The 20,256-nt window shown below is 42.4% G+C and overlaps 1 protein-coding gene across 1 annotated transcript in view; it reads right to left on the bottom strand.

The window, feature by feature from the left end:
* The window catches only part of fstl5 (follistatin-like 5), a 345,847-nt gene that overhangs the window by 31,801 nt on the left and 293,790 nt on the right, over positions 1-20,256 (bottom strand). Inside the window, exon 13 of the mRNA XM_079557268.1 lies at positions 16,117-16,266. Within this exon, the coding sequence (XP_079413394.1) occupies positions 16,117-16,266 (150 nt within the window). The remainder of the gene's footprint in view (positions 1-16,116; positions 16,267-20,256) is intronic.

Raw genomic sequence — 20,256 nt, 5'->3', positions numbered from 1 at the left:
ACTTCCTGTAGCATTTAGGGCGGGGTCGTAATATCATTTTTGACATGTCTTGACGTGGTCTATGTCCCTGGCCAATGTCACTTTTGTACGATGATTTTTTTTGCCACCGGGCTCTCATTGACTCAATGTAAACTGCGTGCTTGAGGGGGCGCCACTGAGCCATATTTTATTATTTTCTCTCGCGAACCCCACCCAAAATTAGAGCTTGCGGAGCACTACGTTTTGACCCCTGTTACTTGCGAATCGGTTCACGTTTGCTACGTGAATTCTTGCGTTTTCGTCCCCCGTTAACGGTTTTAATTAGTCCCTCGCGGGACACTGCGTGTCCGTTGCTCGGGCCTAATTATACAGAAAATTAAGCGAGATAGAGGCATGTTGTAATAGACTTTTTTGATCAGTGCGACGTGCCGAATCAGGATATCACCTTTGTTTTCACTTTCGTGCAAGTGTAATTTTGAAGGTATAGGTAGGGGGCGCTATTTTTGTGAAAATTGTACAATTATCAAGGGTAATCAGTACGATCCACAGAGGGGCTTATGTGATCCAAAGATGAGTGTGATCTGAATTTGCATGCCCTTGTGAGTTGTCGTCAAAGAGGCGCGGAAAAAGCATGTTTTTTAGCAGAGCGGTAGAGACACACCGTAACAGATATCTGAACAAAAGAGCTTGATTATTGTAGCTCTACGCCTCTAGATTGCACTCACCAAGTTAAATGTCATTTGGTCCAAAATCCTGGGAGTGACTTGAAAAAATGTCAGGCGAAGAAATGCTGGGTAAAATTTTCAATCCAATATGGCCGACTTCCGGTTTGTCAGAGGAAGTAGCTATAATGACGTTTTACGTTTGTCTTGATGTGCTCTATCACTGTACCGAATAACATAGGTTTAGGCCAAAAACTCATGCCTCCATTTGAATGGGGTCAGACTTGAGGGGGCGCCACTGAGGCATTATGCACAGTGTGATTTTGCAGACTTCAAAATATTGAATTTTTCACCAACTTTGATCATTTAGTCAAATAAAATTGAGTTTTCGTTAATATTCAGGGGGTCAAAATTGGGGTCAAAGGCGCACCAAAATAATAATAATAATAATAATAATAATAATAATGGAAATGATTTTTCGGCTATTATTTCTCTCCCACAAAGACATTACTCAGAGAGCCGTGGCTTTGATATGTTGTTCCCCATCACTGACAAGGTCTGTATGATTTTTTCCACACCTCCATGCCATCCCGTTTTTTTTATACGAATTTTTAAAGTCAAAACTTTGAGGGGGCGCCAGTGGGTCATTTTTGGCGATAGCGGCTGCGTGTGCACACCATTAGGTCCAGGTGGGGAATGTGCACGCGCGCCGGATTGGGTCCTTTCCAATCCGGCCGAGTCTGTGAAAGATATGAGGCTTTGAAATTTGCTGAAAATGGCCTCTCAGTTGCGGCCTTGTCATGACCACGCCCAATAATGGAACAAAATTTGAATTGATGATTTTGAAAGCCACATGGGTTGGGGACATGTTGGCCAAAATTGGAGGCTTTCCATAGAAAACTCGAGGATCAGGGACCAGAAGTTCAAGAGGTACGATTTTGAAGGTTTGAGGTTCGGACCAAGATGGCCGACTTCCTGTAGCATTTAGGGCGGGGTCGTAATATCATTTTTGACATGTCTTGACGTGGTCTATGTCCCTGGCCAATGTCACTTTTGTACGATGATTTTTTTTGCCACCGGGCTCTCATTGACTCAATGTAAACTGCGTGCTTGAGGGGGCGCCACTGAGCCATATTTTATTATTTTCTCTCGCGAACCCCACCCAAAATTAGAGCTTGCGGAGCACTACGTTTTGACCCCTGTTACTTGCGAATCGGTTCACGTTTGCTACGTGAATTCTTGCGTTTTCGTCCCCCGTTAACGGTTTTAATTAGTCCCTCGCGGGACACTGCGTGTCCGTTGCTCGGGCCTAATAATAATAATAATAATGGAAATGATTTTTCGGCTATTATTTCTCTCCTACAAAGACCATACTCAGAGAGCCGTGGCTTTGATATGTTGTTCCCCATTACTGACGAGGTGTGTATGATTTTTTCCACACCTCCATACCATCCCGTTTTTTTTATACAAATTTTTAAAGTCAAAACTTTGAGGGGGCGCCAGTGGGTCATTTTTGGCTCTAGCGGCTGCGTGTGCACACCATTAGGTCCAGGTGGGGAATGTGCACGTGCGCCGGATTGGGTCCGTTCCAATCCGGCCAAGTCTGTGAAAGATATGAGGCTTTGAAATTTGCGGAAAATGGCCTCTCAGTTGCGGCCTCTTCATGACCACGCCCAATAGTTTAGAAAAAATGTAGTTGATGATTTTGAAAGCCACATGGGTTTGGGACATGTTGGCCAAAATTGGAGGCTTTCCATTGAAAACTCGGGGATCAGGGGCCAGAAGTTCAAGAGGTACGATTTTGAAGGTTTGAGGTTCGGGCCAAGATGGCCGACTTCCTGTAGCATTTAGGGCGGGGTCGTAATATCATTTTTGACATGTCCTGACGTGGTCTATGTCCCTGGCCAATGTCACTTTTGTACGATGATTTTTTTTGTGACCGCTCCTCCATTGGGTCAATGTAAACCGCCTGCTTGAGGGGGCGCCACTGAGCCATCTTTTTCTATTTTCTCTCGCGAACCCCACCCAAAATTAGAGCTTGCGGAGCACTACGTTTTGACCCCTGTTACTTGCGAATCGGTTCACGTTTGCTACGTGAATTCTTGCATTTTCGTCCCCCGTTAACGGTTTTAATTAGTCCCTCGCGGGACACTGCGTGTCCGTTGCTCGGGCCTAATAATAATAATAATGGAAATGATTTTTCGGCTATTATTTCTCTCCTACAAAGACCATACTCAGAGAGCCGTGGCTTTGATATGTTGTTCCCCATTACTGACGAGGTGTGTATGATTTTTTCCACACCTCCATACCATCCCGTTTTTTTTATACAAATTTTTAAAGTCAAAACTTTGAGGGGGCGCCAGTGGGTCATTTTTGGCTCTAGCGGCTGCGTGTGCACACCATTAGGTCCAGGTGGGGAATGTGCACGTGCGCCGGATTGGGTCCGTTCCAATCCGGCCAAGTCTGTGAAAGATATGAGGCTTTGAAATTTGCGGAAAATGGCCTCTCAGTTGCGGCCTCTTCATGACCACGCCCAATAGTTTAGAAAAAATGTAGTTGATGATTTTGAAAGCCACATGGGTTTGGGACATGTTGGCCAAAATTGGAGGCTTTCCATTGAAAACTCGGGGATCAGGGGCCAGAAGTTCAAGAGGTACGATTTTGAAGGTTTGAGGTTCGGGCCAAGATGGCCGACTTCCTGTAGCATTTAGGGCGGGGTCGTAATATCATTTTTGACATGTCCTGACGTGGTCTATGTCCCTGGCCAATGTCACTTTTGTACGATGATTTTTTTTGTGACCGCTCCTCCATTGGGTCAATGTAAACCGCCTGCTTGAGGGGGCGCCACTGAGCCATCTTTTTCTATTTTCTCTCGCGAACCCCACCCAAAATTAGAGCTTGCGGAGCACTACGTTTTGACCCCTGTTACTTGCGAATCGGTTCACGTTTGCTACGTGAATTCTTGCATTTTCGTCCCCCGTTAACGGTTTTAATTAGTCCCTCGCGGGACACTGCGTGTCCGTTGCTCGGGCCTAATTATACAGAAAATTAAGCGAGATAGAGGCATGTTGTAATAGACTTTTTTGATCAGTGTGACGTGCCGAATCAGAATATGACCTTTGTTTTCACTTTCGTGCAAGTGTAATTTTGAAGGTATAGGTAGGGGGCGCTATTTTTGTGAAAATTGTACAATTATCAAGGGTAATCAGTACGAGCCTTAGAGGGGCTTATGTGATCCAAATATGAGTGCGATTGGAATTTGCATGCCCTTGTGAGTTGTCATCAAAGAGGCGCGGAAAAAGCATGTTTTTTAGCAGAGCGGTAGAGACAAACCGTAACAGATATCTGAACAAAAGAGCTTGATTATTGTAGCTCTAGGCCTCTAGATTGCACTCACCAAGTTAAATGTCATTTGGTCCAAAACCCTGGGAGTGACTTGAAAAAATATCAGGCGAAGAAATGCTGGGTAAAATTTTCAATCCAATATAGCCGACTTCCGGTTTGTCAGAGGAAGTAGCTATAATGACGTTTTAGGTTTGTCTTGAAGTGCTCTATCACTGTACCGAATAACATAGGTTTAGGCCAAAACCTCATGCCTCCATTTGATTAGGGGTCAGACTTGAGGGGGCGCCACTGAGGCATTATGCACAGTGTGATTTTGCAGACTTCAAAATATTGAATTTTTCACCAACTTTGATCATTTAGTCAAATAAAATTGAGTTTTCGTTAATATACAGGGGGTCAAAATTGGGGTCAAAGGCGCACCAAAATAATAATAATAATAATAATAATAATAATAATGGAAATGATTTTTCGGCTATTATTTCTCTCCTACAAAGACCATACTCAGAGAGCCGTGGCTTTGATATGTTGTTCCCCATTACTGACGAGGTGTGTATGATTTTTTCCACACCTCCATACCATCCCGTTTTTTTTATACAAATTTTTAAAGTCAAAACTTTGAGGGGGCGCCAGTGGGTCATTTTTGGCTCTAGCGGCTGCGTGTGCACACCATTAGGTCCAGGTGGGGAATGTGCACGTGCGCCGGATTGGGTCCGTTCCAATCCGGCCAAGTCTGTGAAAGATATGAGGCTTTGAAATTTGCGGAAAATGGCCTCTCAGTTGCGGCCTCTTCATGACCACGCCCAATAGTTTAGAAAAAATGTAGTTGATGATTTTGAAAGCCACATGGGTTTGGGACATGTTGGCCAAAATTGGAGGCTTTCCATTGAAAACTCGGGGATCAGGGGCCAGAAGTTCAAGAGGTACGATTTTGAAGGTTTGAGGTTCGGGCCAAGATGGCCGACTTCCTGTAGCATTTAGGGCGGGGTCGTAATATCATTTTTGACATGTCCTGACGTGGTCTATGTCCCTGGCCAATGTCACTTTTGTACGATGATTTTTTTTGTGACCGCTCCTCCATTGGGTCAATGTAAACCGCCTGCTTGAGGGGGCGCCACTGAGCCATCTTTTTCTATTTTCTCTCGCGAACCCCACCCAAAATTAGAGCTTGCGGAGCACTACGTTTTGACCCCTGTTACTTGCGAATCGGTTCACGTTTGCTACGTGAATTCTTGCATTTTCGTCCCCCGTTAACGGTTTTAATTAGTCCCTCGCGGGACACTGCGTGTCCGTTGCTCGGGCCTAATAATAATAATGGAAATGATTTTTCGGCCATTATTTCTCTCCTACAAAGACCATACTCAGAGAGCCGTGGCTTTGATATGTTGTTCCCCATCACTGACGAGGTGTGTATGATTTTTTCCACACCTCCATACCATCCCGTTTTTTTTATACAAATTTTTAAAGTCAAAACTTTGAGGGGGCGCCAGTGGGTCATTTTTGTCGATAGTGGCTGCGTGTGCACAGCATTAGGTCCAGGTGGGGAATGTGCACGCGCGCCGGATTGGGTCCTTTCCAATCCGGCCGAGTCTGTGAAAGATATGAGGCTTTGAAATTTGCTGAAAATGGCCTCTCAGTTGCGGCCTTGTCATGACCACGCCCAATAATGGAACAAAATTTGAATTGATGATTTTGAAAGCCACATGGGTTGGGGACATGTTGGCCAAAATTGGAGGCTTTCCATAGAAAACTCGAGGATCAGGGACCAGAAGTTCAAGAGGTACGATTTTGAAGGTTTGAGGTTCGGGCCAAGATGGCCGACTTCCTGTAGCATTTAGGGCGGGGTCGTAATATCATTTTTGACATGTCCTGACGTGGTCTATGTCCCTGGCCAATGTCACTTTTGTACGGTGATTTTTTTTGCGACCGCTCCTCCATTGGGTCAATGTAAACTGCCTGCTTGAGGGGGCGCCACTGAGCCATCTTTTTTTATTTTCTATCGCGAACCCCACCCAAAATTAGAGCTTGCGGAGCACTACGTTTTGACCCCTGTTACTTGCGAATCGGTTCACGTTTGCTACGTGAATTCTTGCGTTTTCGTCCCCCGTTAACGGTTTTAATTAGTCCCTCGCGGGACACTGCGTGTCCGTTGCTCGGGCCTAATAATAATGGAAATGATTTTTCGGCCATTATTTCTCTCCTACAAAGACCATACTCAGAGAGCCGTGGCTTTGATATGTTGTTCCCCATCACTGACGAGGTGTGTATGATTTTTTCCACACCTCCATACCATCCCGTTTTTTTTATACAAATTTTTAAAGTCAAAACTTTGAGGGGGCGCCAGTGGGTCATTTTTGTCGATAGTGGCTGCGTGTGCACAGCATTAGGTCCAGGTGGGGAATGTGCACGCGCGCCGGATTGGGTCCTTTCCAATCCGGCCGAGTCTGTGAAAGATATGAGGCTTTGAAATTTGCTGAAAATGGCCTCTCAGTTGCGGCCTTGTCATGACCACGCCCAATAATGGAACAAAATTTGAATTGATGATTTTGAAAGCCACATGGGTTGGGGACATGTTGGCCAAAATTGGAGGCTTTCCATAGAAAACTCGAGGATCAGGGACCAGAAGTTCAAGAGGTACGATTTTGAAGGTTTGAGGTTCGGGCCAAGATGGCCGACTTCCTGTAGCATTTAGGGCGGGGTCGTAATATCATTTTTGACATGTCCTGACGTGGTCTATGTCCCTGGCCAATGTCACTTTTGTACGGTGATTTTTTTTGCGACCGCTCCTCCATTGGGTCAATGTAAACTGCCTGCTTGAGGGGGCGCCACTGAGCCATCTTTTTTTATTTTCTATCGCGAACCCCACCCAAAATTAGAGCTTGCGGAGCACTACGTTTTGACCCCTGTTACTTGCGAATCGGTTCACGTTTGCTACGTGAATTCTTGCGTTTTCGTCCCCCGTTAACGGTTTTAATTAGTCCCTCGCGGGACACTGCGTGTCCGTTGCTCGGGCCTAATAATAACAGATTTAATTAACAATGCACTTTTCAATCCAAGGAATCTCAAAGTGCTACATTTAAAACACAATAAAACTACACACGACTTAACACTGAAAAGCTTTCCTAAATAAATGTCTTTAGTTCAGCTTTAAATGAGTCCAGACTCTGCACTCCTCTGAGCTCCACAGGGAGGCTATTCCAGAGCCAGGGTGCAACTGAACAAAAGGCTCTATCCCCCATGGTTCAGAGCTTCGTGGAGGGGACCCGAGGGGGATGAGTTCTTGCAGGCATGATGGACCATGGCTGCTGACACACTTATGAGTGAGAAGGAAAGGTTTTTTGAATAATTTATGTTTAGATATCAATGTTTATGTGCTTGGAAATGTATTTCATTTACAGCCTATACATGCGTTTCCAATGACATCACACATAGTTCCGGCGGCCATTTTGAATACCAAAGTAGCATTATGCAGTACTTCAACATGTAAAAAATATCTCTACTCAGGATGAAAATGAAAGACAACTGATTGACAGTGGTATTTGTATTGATTCGTAATAATTGCACGTTTATGTGATATAACAGCAAATGTGGCACAGACGTAGCAGCTGTGTCTGTCGAGCTATAACAGGATTAACTAAAGATCTGCTTCACTCTGAAGTCTAAATCAAAGAGGAAACAGAAAACCTTTCTCTGTGATTTTTACAGTTTGTCATATCGACAGAGTCTCAGTCTGAGTCAGTGTTTAAGCTGCTCAAGACGTTAGCATGCTACTGGTTAGCAACTGTCAACCTGGCTTCAACACGATAATCACATGTGTGGCTCACATCTACGAACACTGAGGAAATACTACAGCAACAGCTCAACTCTGACCTCTGTCACATTTTGTGGCCAAGGTTTTGAGTCTGATTCAGAGCTTTCTCTTCAAGAGGTCGGAGCTGAACTGTTGAAGCTAAATGCTAAACAGTAGCATGTTAACACTGAGTCATTCAAGTTTCAAGTTTAATGGTTTTGTATAGCCCAATATCACAACAGAAGTCGCCTCAAAGGGCTGCAACAAACATCAAGGCAATAAAACACAGCAACAAATATGACAATTAAAAGTTCAGGTAAATATAATGGCAAATATAATGTCCATGTCCAATCCAATGTCATTGGATTCTTCGTGTGTGTCTAGGGCTGTGTTTTTACTCATATCTTCTTGAGCAATGATCACAAGGACATAAAAATGCCACTGTCAGTCATTTGTCTTTTCTTTTATTAGTCCATGGGCCAAACCCCAAAATCTGGCAAATCGGTACCGAAAAGGTGGCAAAGGCTATCGTCGATTTTTAAGTAGGTCCATGTCTGAGGTTTATATTTTTGTATGATAGCCTTTTCAGAGTTACAGCTTTATCATAGTTTTCAGCTGTTGAAGTGAACCAACGCAATGTCAAAAAAGTCGCTTTTGACACTCGTCCATATTCTGGTTGAGGCCATTTCCAGCCCATTAGATACTGATTTACACCATTGTATTTGGTATCATTGTAAAGAAGACGTTTTCATGTTTCATTTGAGCCCAAATGTACTACGCTGTGACTATTACCGTGGTAACCATAGCTCCTCAAACACAAACCTGAGGACATTTTTTCACCATTTTCATCAAAACAGTTTTACTATGTTTAACGCTGTTTCTTCAAAGAACATCACTAAGACAAATGTTTGATATTGGGGAACTCTCTAGACTCTGAGGATTCAGGAAATGTATAAAATGTCAGTACTTTCTCAACTTAAGGCCTCACAGTGAGCCACGAAGTAAAAGAATGTCCACCTCACATGAGCCTCTCCCATTGAAATAAGCCTATATCTGCCATTCTAAGGTTGGACCAGCTGGTGAGACTTTCTGTCCAGGACAGGCCAATGCAACTTGAAAATGCATGTATAAAAATTACAGTTATTCTGTATAATATAACCTGTATACTAAATTGTAAAAAAAAAAAAAAAAAAAAAACATATTATGTAGCCTATACACTGTATATGCACTCACTCAATCACTTTCACTCATTCACTACTGAAACCACATAATTCTACATTGGTAATTGGCAAATAAATAAAGTTTCTAGCAATATAACATTGCAGACACCATTGTCTTTTGCTTCCAGAGAGTTGTGCAGTCGAATGGCCCTCGGGACAAAGACAAAAGGGGGTTAACTATTGCTAGATTTTGAGCCAAAAGCTAGGTTAGAAGTACCAAGGTGTTCTACCGTACTAGAACTGGATTCCACAGAAAATTGACTCAGGGGACATGAAACCAAAAGAAGAAAAGGGAAACTTTACACAGAAAGGTCCCCATGGCCTGGGATATCCAACCCAGGAACGTCTTGCTGTGAGGTGACAGCTAGACATTCAGTCACTCTTGAATCCCCTTGTGATGGGATCTGATAGAAAAGGGTGAAGGGAATACCTCGTTGTGTCTTTTATGTCCAAGAAGTTGTGGAAATTGTAAGTTTAGCTACAGCTTAAACACAGCCACAGTTCTGTGTCCTGCATAACTCCTGCAGCTGAGGGAGATCTGGGAGAGCTGTCTGCCAGAGACACAAACTGTAGTTGGTTAGACAGTTGGTTATGCAAGAACCAAGCTTTTCCTGCAACAGTTGACAATGGCGACCTGTGGCCAATGGCAATGTTATGTTTTCTTCCAACCAGACTCTGCGACTGTGAAGGGGCAAGGGAGAAGTGGGGGTGAATTTCGGCTGAGTACAGACTGGAACCACAGCAGGACTGGCTTTACATCTTTTTCTCTCAGACACGGACAGTGGTTAGCTCAAGTGTTTTGTTTGATCTGATAGAGCTTATAGAAGCCCATAACTCTAAAGGAAGAACATGAGGCAGCACGATGTAAACTAGGAAAAGAATGTGGGTCTTGTCTTGTTTGGAGCAGCGCTGTCCTTGCGCCAGGTGGAAGATCTGGCCCAAAAATTATTGAATGCGCAGGAGAGATTGCCGGCCTCAGTGGTTAGTCTTACTGCTTAGCGTTGTCTTGCCTCTCAGTATGAAGCTCAGTTTAGGTGTTTTTGTGTGGAGTTTACATCCTCTGTCTGTGTCTGGACAGATTTTCTTTGGATGCTTTGGTTTCTTCCATTAACATAAAAGATGCTGGTATTGAGATAAAATGTGCACAAGAGGCAACAAGAGCTTTCAGAGGTGGTGCCTGCTGAGCTCCCAAGAGACAGATTTCTAGTTGCATTTGACTGAGCTCGATATAACTATTGTCAGCCCGAGGTGACGCTGAGCCCTGCAGAGGTGGCTCAGCGACGGGAGGGTTCTCTTGTAAACGCGTAACATGCATGATGCAGCATGCAATGTTTAATAAAGATTAAAGAAATCAAAGTGTCCCTCCGCTGCTGCAGATCCAAGCTGAGCGAGCGGGACAGAGAGGCAGCAGCCTCACGTTGGACACCGTTCGAATGCGCAAAGTTACGAAATGTACAGGATTTAATTGATCAGAAACTATACAATCGGCTGCAGAGGGGTCAGACTTATGCAGCAGTTGCAAGAAAACTGTAGCGTATTGGAACATTTGCGCTACAGCTGCAGGATTCTTGGAGCGGCTGAATTGGAAAAAAAAACGTTGCTCTGCGCCCTGTAAAATGTGCTTCTTTCTTTTGGACTGAGCTGTGGCTGCACAAGGAGCATCATCAGGAGGTAAACACTGACACACGATGGAAATGTCTCCTTAAAACTCAGATCAGACCTGGTGTTGTGGCACTTGAGGCATGAGTGGTTTATTTGTGGAAAACTGTTGTTGTTTTGTTGGTAGGGGTGTGTTTGGTGTTAGGGGTGTGTGTGTTGATCTACTGTATCAAAGTAGGCCGTGCGTAACCTACGCTCAAACAGACTTTTCAAGGCAATTTTGCTTTTGTTTTCAATTTGACATAGAAGAAGACAAGGTAGCGCGATGTAAAGAGGAACATAATGTGAAGGTTGCCATAGAAGAGCAGCGCGAGTGTTGCTTATAATGAACCTCGCCTCAGTCGGCCTCTTTTTCTTAAACAACGCCCTCTCCCTAGCAGCACAGCCTTTAGCGCAAAACCTGCGCCACATGCAAGATCGCACGTGCACCACGTTGCGTTTAGAGTTGCGCACGGACTGTGCCAGTCACAAGATCTGGCCCTTGAACTTTGTACACGGCACCAAGGATTGGCATCGGCAAGTCTGAGGTCTGGGGTTTTAGAGGAGGCATGCTTTGAGTGGTCAAGTTAAAATATATTGAGATATAGTTCATAACTAGGGAAGAAAGGATAGAGTATGAGTATAAGGAATACTCTTCACATGAGACAAGTCGCCCAAACGAATTCATTCAGTCCACACTTGGTGGTAAGATAATTAACCCATGGTCAGGTCATGGAGGCAGCAGCAAAGCAGAGATTTCCAGACACCCCTCTCCACTTCCTCCAGCTTTTTTGAAGGGATCCCAAAGCTTCCCAGGCCACATAGAGACAGTGTGTCCCCGAGCCACCTAAGATGGCTCTCCCCGATGGGAAGAAGCAGCGGCTCTATTCCAAGCTCCTCTTAGGTGACTGAGGAAACTCCTTTCGGCCGCCTGCATCTGCGACCTTGTCCTTTCGGTCATTACCCAGATCTTATCACCATAGGTGAGGGTAGAATAAGCAAATCAGCTCCCTCTTCACCACAACAGTCCGACACAACGATCACTACCGATGTTGCACTGATCTGTCTATCGATCTCACACTCCATCCGTCCCTCACTCGTGAACACGACTCTGAGATACTTGAACTCCTCCACTTGAGGCAAGGCCTCTCCACCGATCTGGAGAGGGAAAGCCACCCATGGCCTCGGATTTGGAGGTGCTGATACTCATCCCACTTCACACTTGGCTGCAAACTGCCCCAGGGCAGCTGAAGGTCCTGATTTGATGAAACCAACAGAACAACACCTGAGATCCTGGGGTTTCCAAACCGGACACCCTCCGGTTCCTGGCTGTGTCTTTAAGTCCTGTCCATAAAACTAATAAGTAAACTTTTGTTTATTCATTTATACAGCATATTTCATGCGCACAGACTCAATATGCCTGGGAAGAAAATAAATAAATTACACAACATAAAAAAACTCAAATACATTAATACAGCACATACACAAAAAAACAGAAAAGCTGGAGAAATTCCTCTGTGATTTAGTTCTGGATGAGGCTAAGCTTTAGTTTTGAGTTGACTCTTCATGTCCTGGTTATAATCTATAACACCTCACACCTCACCATCTCTATACTACTATATTTTATTTATTTGTAATGAAATAAAACAACTTTACTGAAATGACCTTACAAAATGTTTTACTTTATTAACTTACTAATCAGTAAACAAGGATGTTGTTCAAATGTGTGGTTTATGAAAAATTCAAATTCAACTTCAATTTCAAATTCAACTTCAAATTCAACTTCAATTTCAAATTCAACTTCAGAACAAACTTTCTACAGCAAATACATTAACAACTAAGTTAGTATCTAAAATATGGTCTTTTTTGGCACAACCATGTGGTGTCTACAAAGACACACTTTTGGAATTATCTTGGATTATTGAGACATTTTAGACAAATGTACAGGACTACGTATAGTAAAGAAACAGAATGGCATTGTGTGTATATAGCATATTATATGATAAATATCTACAATATATAAAATAGATAAACAACTTTTTTCTGAAAATACAGAGCTGTTCTTCTCCACAAATGTAATTTCAAGTTGCATTGGCCTGTCCTGGACAGAAAGTCTCACCAGCTGGTCCAACCTTAGAATGGCAGATATAGGCTTATTTCAATGGGAGAGGCTCATGTGAGGTGGACATTCTTTTACTTCGTGGCTCACTGTGAGGCCTTAAGTTGAGAAAGTACTGACATTTTATACATTTCCTGAATCCTCAGAGTCTAGAGAGTTCCCCAGTATCAAACATTTGTCTCTGTGATGTTCTTTGAAGAAACAGCGTTAAACATAGTAAAACTGTTTTTATGAAAATGGTGAAAAAATGTCCTCAGGTTTGAGTTTGAGGAGCTATGGTTACCACGGTAATAGTCACAGAGTAGTACATTTGGGCTCAAATGAAACATGAAAACGTCTTCTTTACAATGATACCAAATACAATGGTGTAAATCAGTATCTAATGGGCTGGAAATGGCCTCAACCAAGAAAAGGACCAGTGTCAAAAGCGACTTTTTTGACATGGCGTTGGTTCACTTCAACAGCTGAAAACTATGATAAAGCTGTAACTCTGAAAAGGCTATCATACAAAAATATAAACCTCAGACATGGACCTACTTAAAAATCAACGATAGCCTTTGCCACCTTTTCGGTACCGATATTTGGTCTGGCCCATGGACTATATATCCTGAGTAGAGATATTGCTACATGTTGTAGTACTGCATAATTCTACTTCGGTATTCAAAATGGCTGCCATAACAACAAAAAACACATGACTGAAAGGCCTGTATATAAAAATCGAAATAATCTCTCTCTTATCTATTTATTCTAATTTCATCTTCTCGATTCATCTATCTATCTCAGACCGCAACAAGACCAGCTGTTATTATTTCATGTCTCGTGGGGTGAAGTTGAAATCCCACAGCGGTGACTAACACAATTGCCATGCTACACTTGAGTAATTGCCTTCAACTCTTTATCCGTTCCTTTGACGTGGCACGGCAATATAACATTCCAATATGCATTACGTCTACCTGAGTGTGAAAACATAGTGGGCTCCTGTGTGCAAGACAAGCCATTTGGGAACGCAAGACAATACCTCTATGAAAAAAAACCCAATCATTTTTCTGGCATTCCACAAATCCCCTTTGGACTGTATCTTGTTTCTATAGCATTTTGAAACCCTAATAGTATTGTTTACCCAGGCAAATATAGTTGCTACAGAAAGGGAACAGCTCCATAGAGGCTACAGCAAATAAGAAAGGGGATGTCTATGGAATCCTAACTAATCTTCAAGCGTGTATTCAGTGGGGAAAACAGGTGTTATTGTTGTTCTTTTTCTAACAACTCCATTCGAGGGGAGATTAGCGAGATCCAGAGGCAATATGTTGACGGAAGTTGAGTGCGTCTGTCAGAGTGTTGAGAGAGCAAGCAGTGCGCGGTGCCTAGTCATGTATGTGTGATGAGGATGAGGGAAGCGCAAGCTGCCGGGTTGAGAAGAGCGACTTGAGAAAAAGTATTTGATGATTGCAGTTGTCCAATGGGTGAAGTGGTTGTATGAATCTAACCGTCTGCTCCATAGAGATTGGATTTCCTTCTGGACATGTTTGGCTGGACTAATGGGTGCTGTTCGTCCATGGGATCTCTCCCTCATTGTGGTTCTTTTTGAGATTAGTCTTTTTCTCCAAACTTATTTTGTTTTGTTGTTGTTTTCCTTGCGGATGGTCTGATTCCACAACTGTTCTACAGCCCCCTCTCTCTGCTCTGTCGACGGTCTGCCAGATCGTACCAAACAGGAAAGAGACAATGAATATCTGGACTTTCAAAAACACATCCTTGATATTTCCACTCTGCTCCACAAAAACCATCACACATGACACAATTATAAAGATTCATGGCACTTGTTTCCTTAACTGTTCCACACTCAGTATCCCTCAGGACAAACTAAATTATGGAAGTGAAAGAGGTGTGGGCTGAACTTTGTAACGTTCATTGTGTCTACTTTCAAAATGAACTCTAAAAGTGAGATGGGGTTCTAACTTTAACTTGTCTACTTCTAAATAGTTACTTTTTAATTAGGAGTTTTATTTCACAAACATGTTGCTTTACACATGCTCTCTCTCTCTCGCTCGTGTTGTAGGAGTTGATTTTCGCTGTCATTCAGAGTTTACACACATGTGTAGAGATGGGGGATGCCTGGAGACACTTATGTATCTGCTGCTGACGACTGATGGACATTTGGACATTACATTTGCTTTTTCTTTGTTCAACATCGGTCTCATTGTTGTGGTGGATGGATCTGATATCACTAAGTAATTAAGACTCCAGGGCAAATGTCACAGTTGTTTGCCCAGGACCAATGTTAGGTTTGGGGTTAGGGTTAGGGTCAGGCTGATGTGACTGGCTGTAGCATTTGTCCAGGGCAAACAACTTTACATTGGTCCTGGACTCTTAATTACTTGGTAATCAGATCAATCGTTGTGGAGTGATGTGAGGCGACTGTGATGATTGATATACAGTATTGTGCTAATGTGTGTGTCATACACATTTAATTAAAACACTGTTTCTTAAAACACTGTTTTTGTAATCCTTCAGGGGCCAGATGTAGACAACTCTTCTCTCTAACCCCTTAACATTCAAGCTCCATTTTATAACACAGTTAGTGTCATAAAGAAATGAATAAAGTGAGACGAAACTTTAAAATTGCATTCTATATTTGTGCAGGACATGGGCATTGGCCCTGGTGTACTGTACTCAGTATCATTATTCAAGCAACACCTGGGACAAATTCTGGAGCAGCTCCCTATTGAGATCATCAGGAAAAGAACATAAAACACTTAGACCGAATGGTCATTGGGGGTTCTCCTTTCATTGTGTAGAAGAGTCAAGTGTGTTACCGGTTGCCAGGATACTGTCTCCATGGCAAGATGGGAAGGAGTGGTTACCTGGTGGTAGCACAGTGATGTTTTCCCAAATGCACGATAGGAGAAATGTCTGGACCAGGAGAGGACCTACTTGTAATATCACAAACTGGAGGATTCAGAATCTGGAATTTGATATTACAATTAATGTGAATGCTTGCCACAAAAGGTTCACATTCATTTGAAAATGGTTTTGCTGAGAAACTGAAATATGGGAATTCAGTTTTTGACAAAGGCTCAGAAAGTACAACCCACTCAAATGAATTAGTTTTTCGAAGAAGGCCAGTGCATTTTCCGAGCAGAGGTTAGTGTACAGAAAGCTATTTGATAAATGTTATGTCTTTCATTTGGAAAAACAAAAATACAACGCAATGTTAGGACGATTGCTTCTGACCAAAGTTTTCCATCTGTGCCAATGTTCTGTAGCCTGTGCATTTTTAAAAGCAACTAAAACTGAGATAATCTTGAACAAACCCATAAACCTAATATCACAAAACAATCCGCCGTGACGTTCCTGATGGCGTACCTGCACAGCCTTCTGCGTGTGGATGTCTACGACGAGCACACGGTCCAGGGTGGGCTGTGTGGCATAGATGAACTTGTCCCTGACGTTGATCGCCGAGGACCAAACGCATCGCTGAGTGGGCTCGTCGGCATCGCTGGGACACACCTCCTCCTGGAACACAGCAAAGAATGTACAATATGAAGCTACAATTGCCAATATAAACTTCATTAACACCATATTGCTACCTTCATACTGTTCCAACATGAGCTGTGCGAGATCAAGGTCCAAACTGAAATTTTCTTCCATGACAAGCCGGAAATACGAACAGTTAAACTAATTACATGTATTTCAGAATATTTCAATGTAGGGTAAAGACTACTTCCTGTCCACATTTTTACCGTATTTTGAAAACAAGATTTCAAAAACAGACTAAAAAGTTACAAAAACGTCAAGCGGAGTGTGTTTCATAAAAACACTGAATTCACGTTAGCCTTGCTTTGAGGCTAAAACACTAATATGCTGTAAGTACTGTAAGTATACAAAAGCTTGTCTTGTACTGTTTAAATATACATTTATTTCAGTGAGACAGGTTTAACTCTCCATGTTGTTACGGAACATTCTGTAGAGTCCCATGGAAGATGTTGTTTTTCTCCAATCACTTACTCCTTTTAACCCTTCAAATTGCAATTGGATTGACTGATAATTTGTGATTGATCGTGTCGCCTTAATGCCAAGCACCATATTGTTACTGTTACGATATGGCCCAAAATGCTATGCTAACATGAACAGTTTAGATCACGGGTAGGCAACGTCAGACCCGGGGGCCAAATCCGGCCTGCCAGCACAGAACTTCTGGCTCTTAAGACGAATTTGAAAAATATTATTATGCCAATAAGAGATCAAAAACCTGTCAAAGTGCTCTAAAAATACAAGAAATAGTGTCAGTATTTTAAAAAGTTCCGTTGGGTCAGGTGCCAAAAGTCCCAAGCCTTTCAATATTTTCCATCTGAAACTGCATGGAAACATATCGGAGTCTGGTGAAAAAAAAAAAAATGTTATTGGGTTGTTTTGAGCTCTTAAAAGCATATCTACCGCTTGTTCAATAAAAACATGTGTGGAACATACGATATGGCAAATTACAGTTTTATTGGGGTCACGGCTTGTCATCCTGGGGTAACGGTGGGTGATGAAGCCACACCACTTGAGAACCGCTAATGTAAAACATTGGCATTTGTGGAACAAAAATAAATTGTAAGACCATATTTGTCAAAATTTTGTTAGTTCCTAAATTATTTTCTTTATTCTGGCTTTTTTTTAAAACTACTTTGGGTCATTTTAGCTCTGATCATTTTGTAATGCAACTTAAAATAGCTTGTGTGAATGAAACAAAACACCATTCCAGGTAGTCCTGATGAGTACATAACATTATAACTTGGGTATAATCCCCACAGAGTCGATTTTTGCAAGCAGCTATGGTCTAATGATGACTTCCCCAACTTTCCAAATCCCATTGCCAGTGGTACTGTATGTCCAAGTCGATTCCCATTCCCTGGCAGGTCGGGCTTCCTGGCCAGTAGAAGCATCATCAATCTGTCATGCTGCCCATCTCGCCCTCATCCTCATGAAACCTACAGCGCAGCCCGGCGGTCTGCTCCCAACTTTCTCCACTTTAAGATTTAGGAGAGCTGTTGGCAAGGATGTTCAAGGGCTGGCCATGGGCACAACTGCTAATTTACTGCTGTGCAGAGAACTTTCAAAAGGCCAGAGTCTCCTATGGACTGGATCCATCTCAGCAGTAGATAAATTATATTCAACCAGGAAAGACTGAAACTGGCACAGACAAATGATTGTGGCGTGAGGTACATAAGGTAGAGCATTATGGCACCGTAGGGCAACACCATTTGAAAAACGCTCGGGATGCAATTATTTAGCAACATATCTAGATGCCATGGAACTTTTCTCAGTTCCATGGCATCTTTATCTCCACATCATCCATAAATCGGCAGAAAATGCTCTCTCTTGCAGACTTTTACTTCAGGCGTTATAAAACTACATCAGTCAGAGTTTATGTATCCAAAAAACCTTGCTATAACTGCCTCTCCACTTATTCGCTGTTGCCTCCTGCACATTGAACCATGTATCTCCCCACTGTGGTCATTTCGCGCTACATGGTCAATGGACTTCACCCGTAGCACCTTAAAGAAGTGTCAAATCGAAGCATGTGATCACCAGCTGAGGCGAAAAGAACGGGGGCGGCACCACTTTTGCGGACATTTTCCACGGTTTGTGAGCTGCAAATGTGTCTATTGAGTTGTTGTGAGTGGGAGTGAAGAGCATCTATGTGATTTATGTGGTGACAGCTCCTACAGAATATCAAAATGCTTAGTATGAAAATGCCAGAAGGACCATTTTAAATGCCCCCATCATGCATTATTCAGGATTTCTGAAGTATTGGACATCGCAGCTTTGGTATTTCATTTTCTTTATATTTAATGTATTCTGTGTATAAAAGTACTATTGTTGCCAGTTGATGGACTGCGAAGAGGTGGCCAGGTACAACCAGACACGGGATCTTTTTAGTGAATGTGCTAATTCAAGGCGAGACACAGCAGATGATATGCAGTGGTTTTCACGCCGTGGCCAAAATTGAGATTTTTTGCTTGTTTTCTCCCTTAGCTTCTTAGGGTCACACTTTATTTTACACTACCTCTATACATTGTACCTATACTAAAATTCGTACAATGCGATCTGCTATGGAATAACTTGTACCTATGTAGTACATACACAACGGAATAATGCATATTTGTAGTTTGGAGGTGCATAATTTACCGTAATTAGACCCTTAGGGTTAGGGCTAGCGGTTAGGTTCTTATGTCTTATTATGCACCTCCAAACTACATGCAAATTAGGAGTGTTGAAAAATATCAATCCGCCAATATATGACGATAGTGCGCGATTCTCGATTCTCGTATTGATATTTAAACATCTATTTTTTGGGAAATATTAATTGCAGCGTCTCGCTTTGGTCCTGCACTTTTACTCCCGCCCGCTCGATGGCAGTGCACCGCGCACCGCTTGAGTAACATTAGAATCTAGTGAGAGTTAGAGAAACATGGAAAAGAAAGAGCTATGAGACGCTCCAGGGCTCTTTTAAAACTCTTCATTTGGCCCCAGTTTAGCTTTTAGAGCAAAGACAGAGACCTGGATTATTACGAGAGCCACAAACTTTGTGCATATGTTGCGGAGTGTGTCACCGCTGCGTTCGGAGAGGATTTAGCTCCATAGCATTTTATTACGGAAAAAAACGAAGCCGAGGTAAAACTAAATACAGCAGGCTCATGTTAAACTTGTGTCTCACCACCGCACTACTACGACACAAGTGTAACATGAGCTGCTGTATTTAGTTTTCCCTCGGTTTTGTTTGTGAGCTACTGCGAACACAAAAAGATTTCGAAGAGATGAGCGCTATAATCACGGTGATGCCCGTGTTGTCATCATGTCCCTGATCTACGAGTGACACCCGTTGTGGAGTAGATCAGGTTTTAAATATCCCGTCAGAGTAATGGATGACGGGGTTGAGAACAAGATTTGAAGTTACATAATCGCCATAAAACGCCACAGTCACAAGCACATTAGTGAAAAGCATTTGTATCATTAGATAGATAGATAGATAGATAGATAGATAGATAGATAGATAGATAGATAGATAGATAATTGTTTCCAAAGTAATATTTGAAATAATCGTCCAATTCTTCATTATCGAGATAAATCGTATCGTATCTGGATACGTATCGCATCGCCTGAGACAAGGCAATACACACCCTTAATACACAATATTTCAGGTACAAGTTATTAAACAGCAAATTACATTACACTAAATTTGGCAGGTACAATGTATCAAGGGTAGTGTAAAATGAAGTGTCACCGGTTAGGGAAAAAATAATAGTGAATAAAAAGCAAAACTTACCCTATCCAATGCTTCCTTTATGATGTTGTGTTATGTTCATATCTAATTCCCAGCCTGATTTAATGAGCTTTGAACAAAAAAAGGCCAAATTTGATTTATTTTCACAGATTTTATGCTTATAAAGAGCTAATTCAAAAACTAAACAAGACCAAAATTCCCTCTAAAGAAAAAAATCTTTGTAACCATAAATCTAG

Source organism: Gobius niger, assembly GCF_951799975.1.
Source record: "Gobius niger genome assembly, chromosome: 5".
In the NCBI taxonomy this organism is placed as follows: Eukaryota; Metazoa; Chordata; class Actinopteri; order Gobiiformes; family Gobiidae; genus Gobius; species Gobius niger.
Note: the sequence above shows the minus strand (reverse complement) of the source record. Positions and strands in the feature narration are given on the sequence as shown.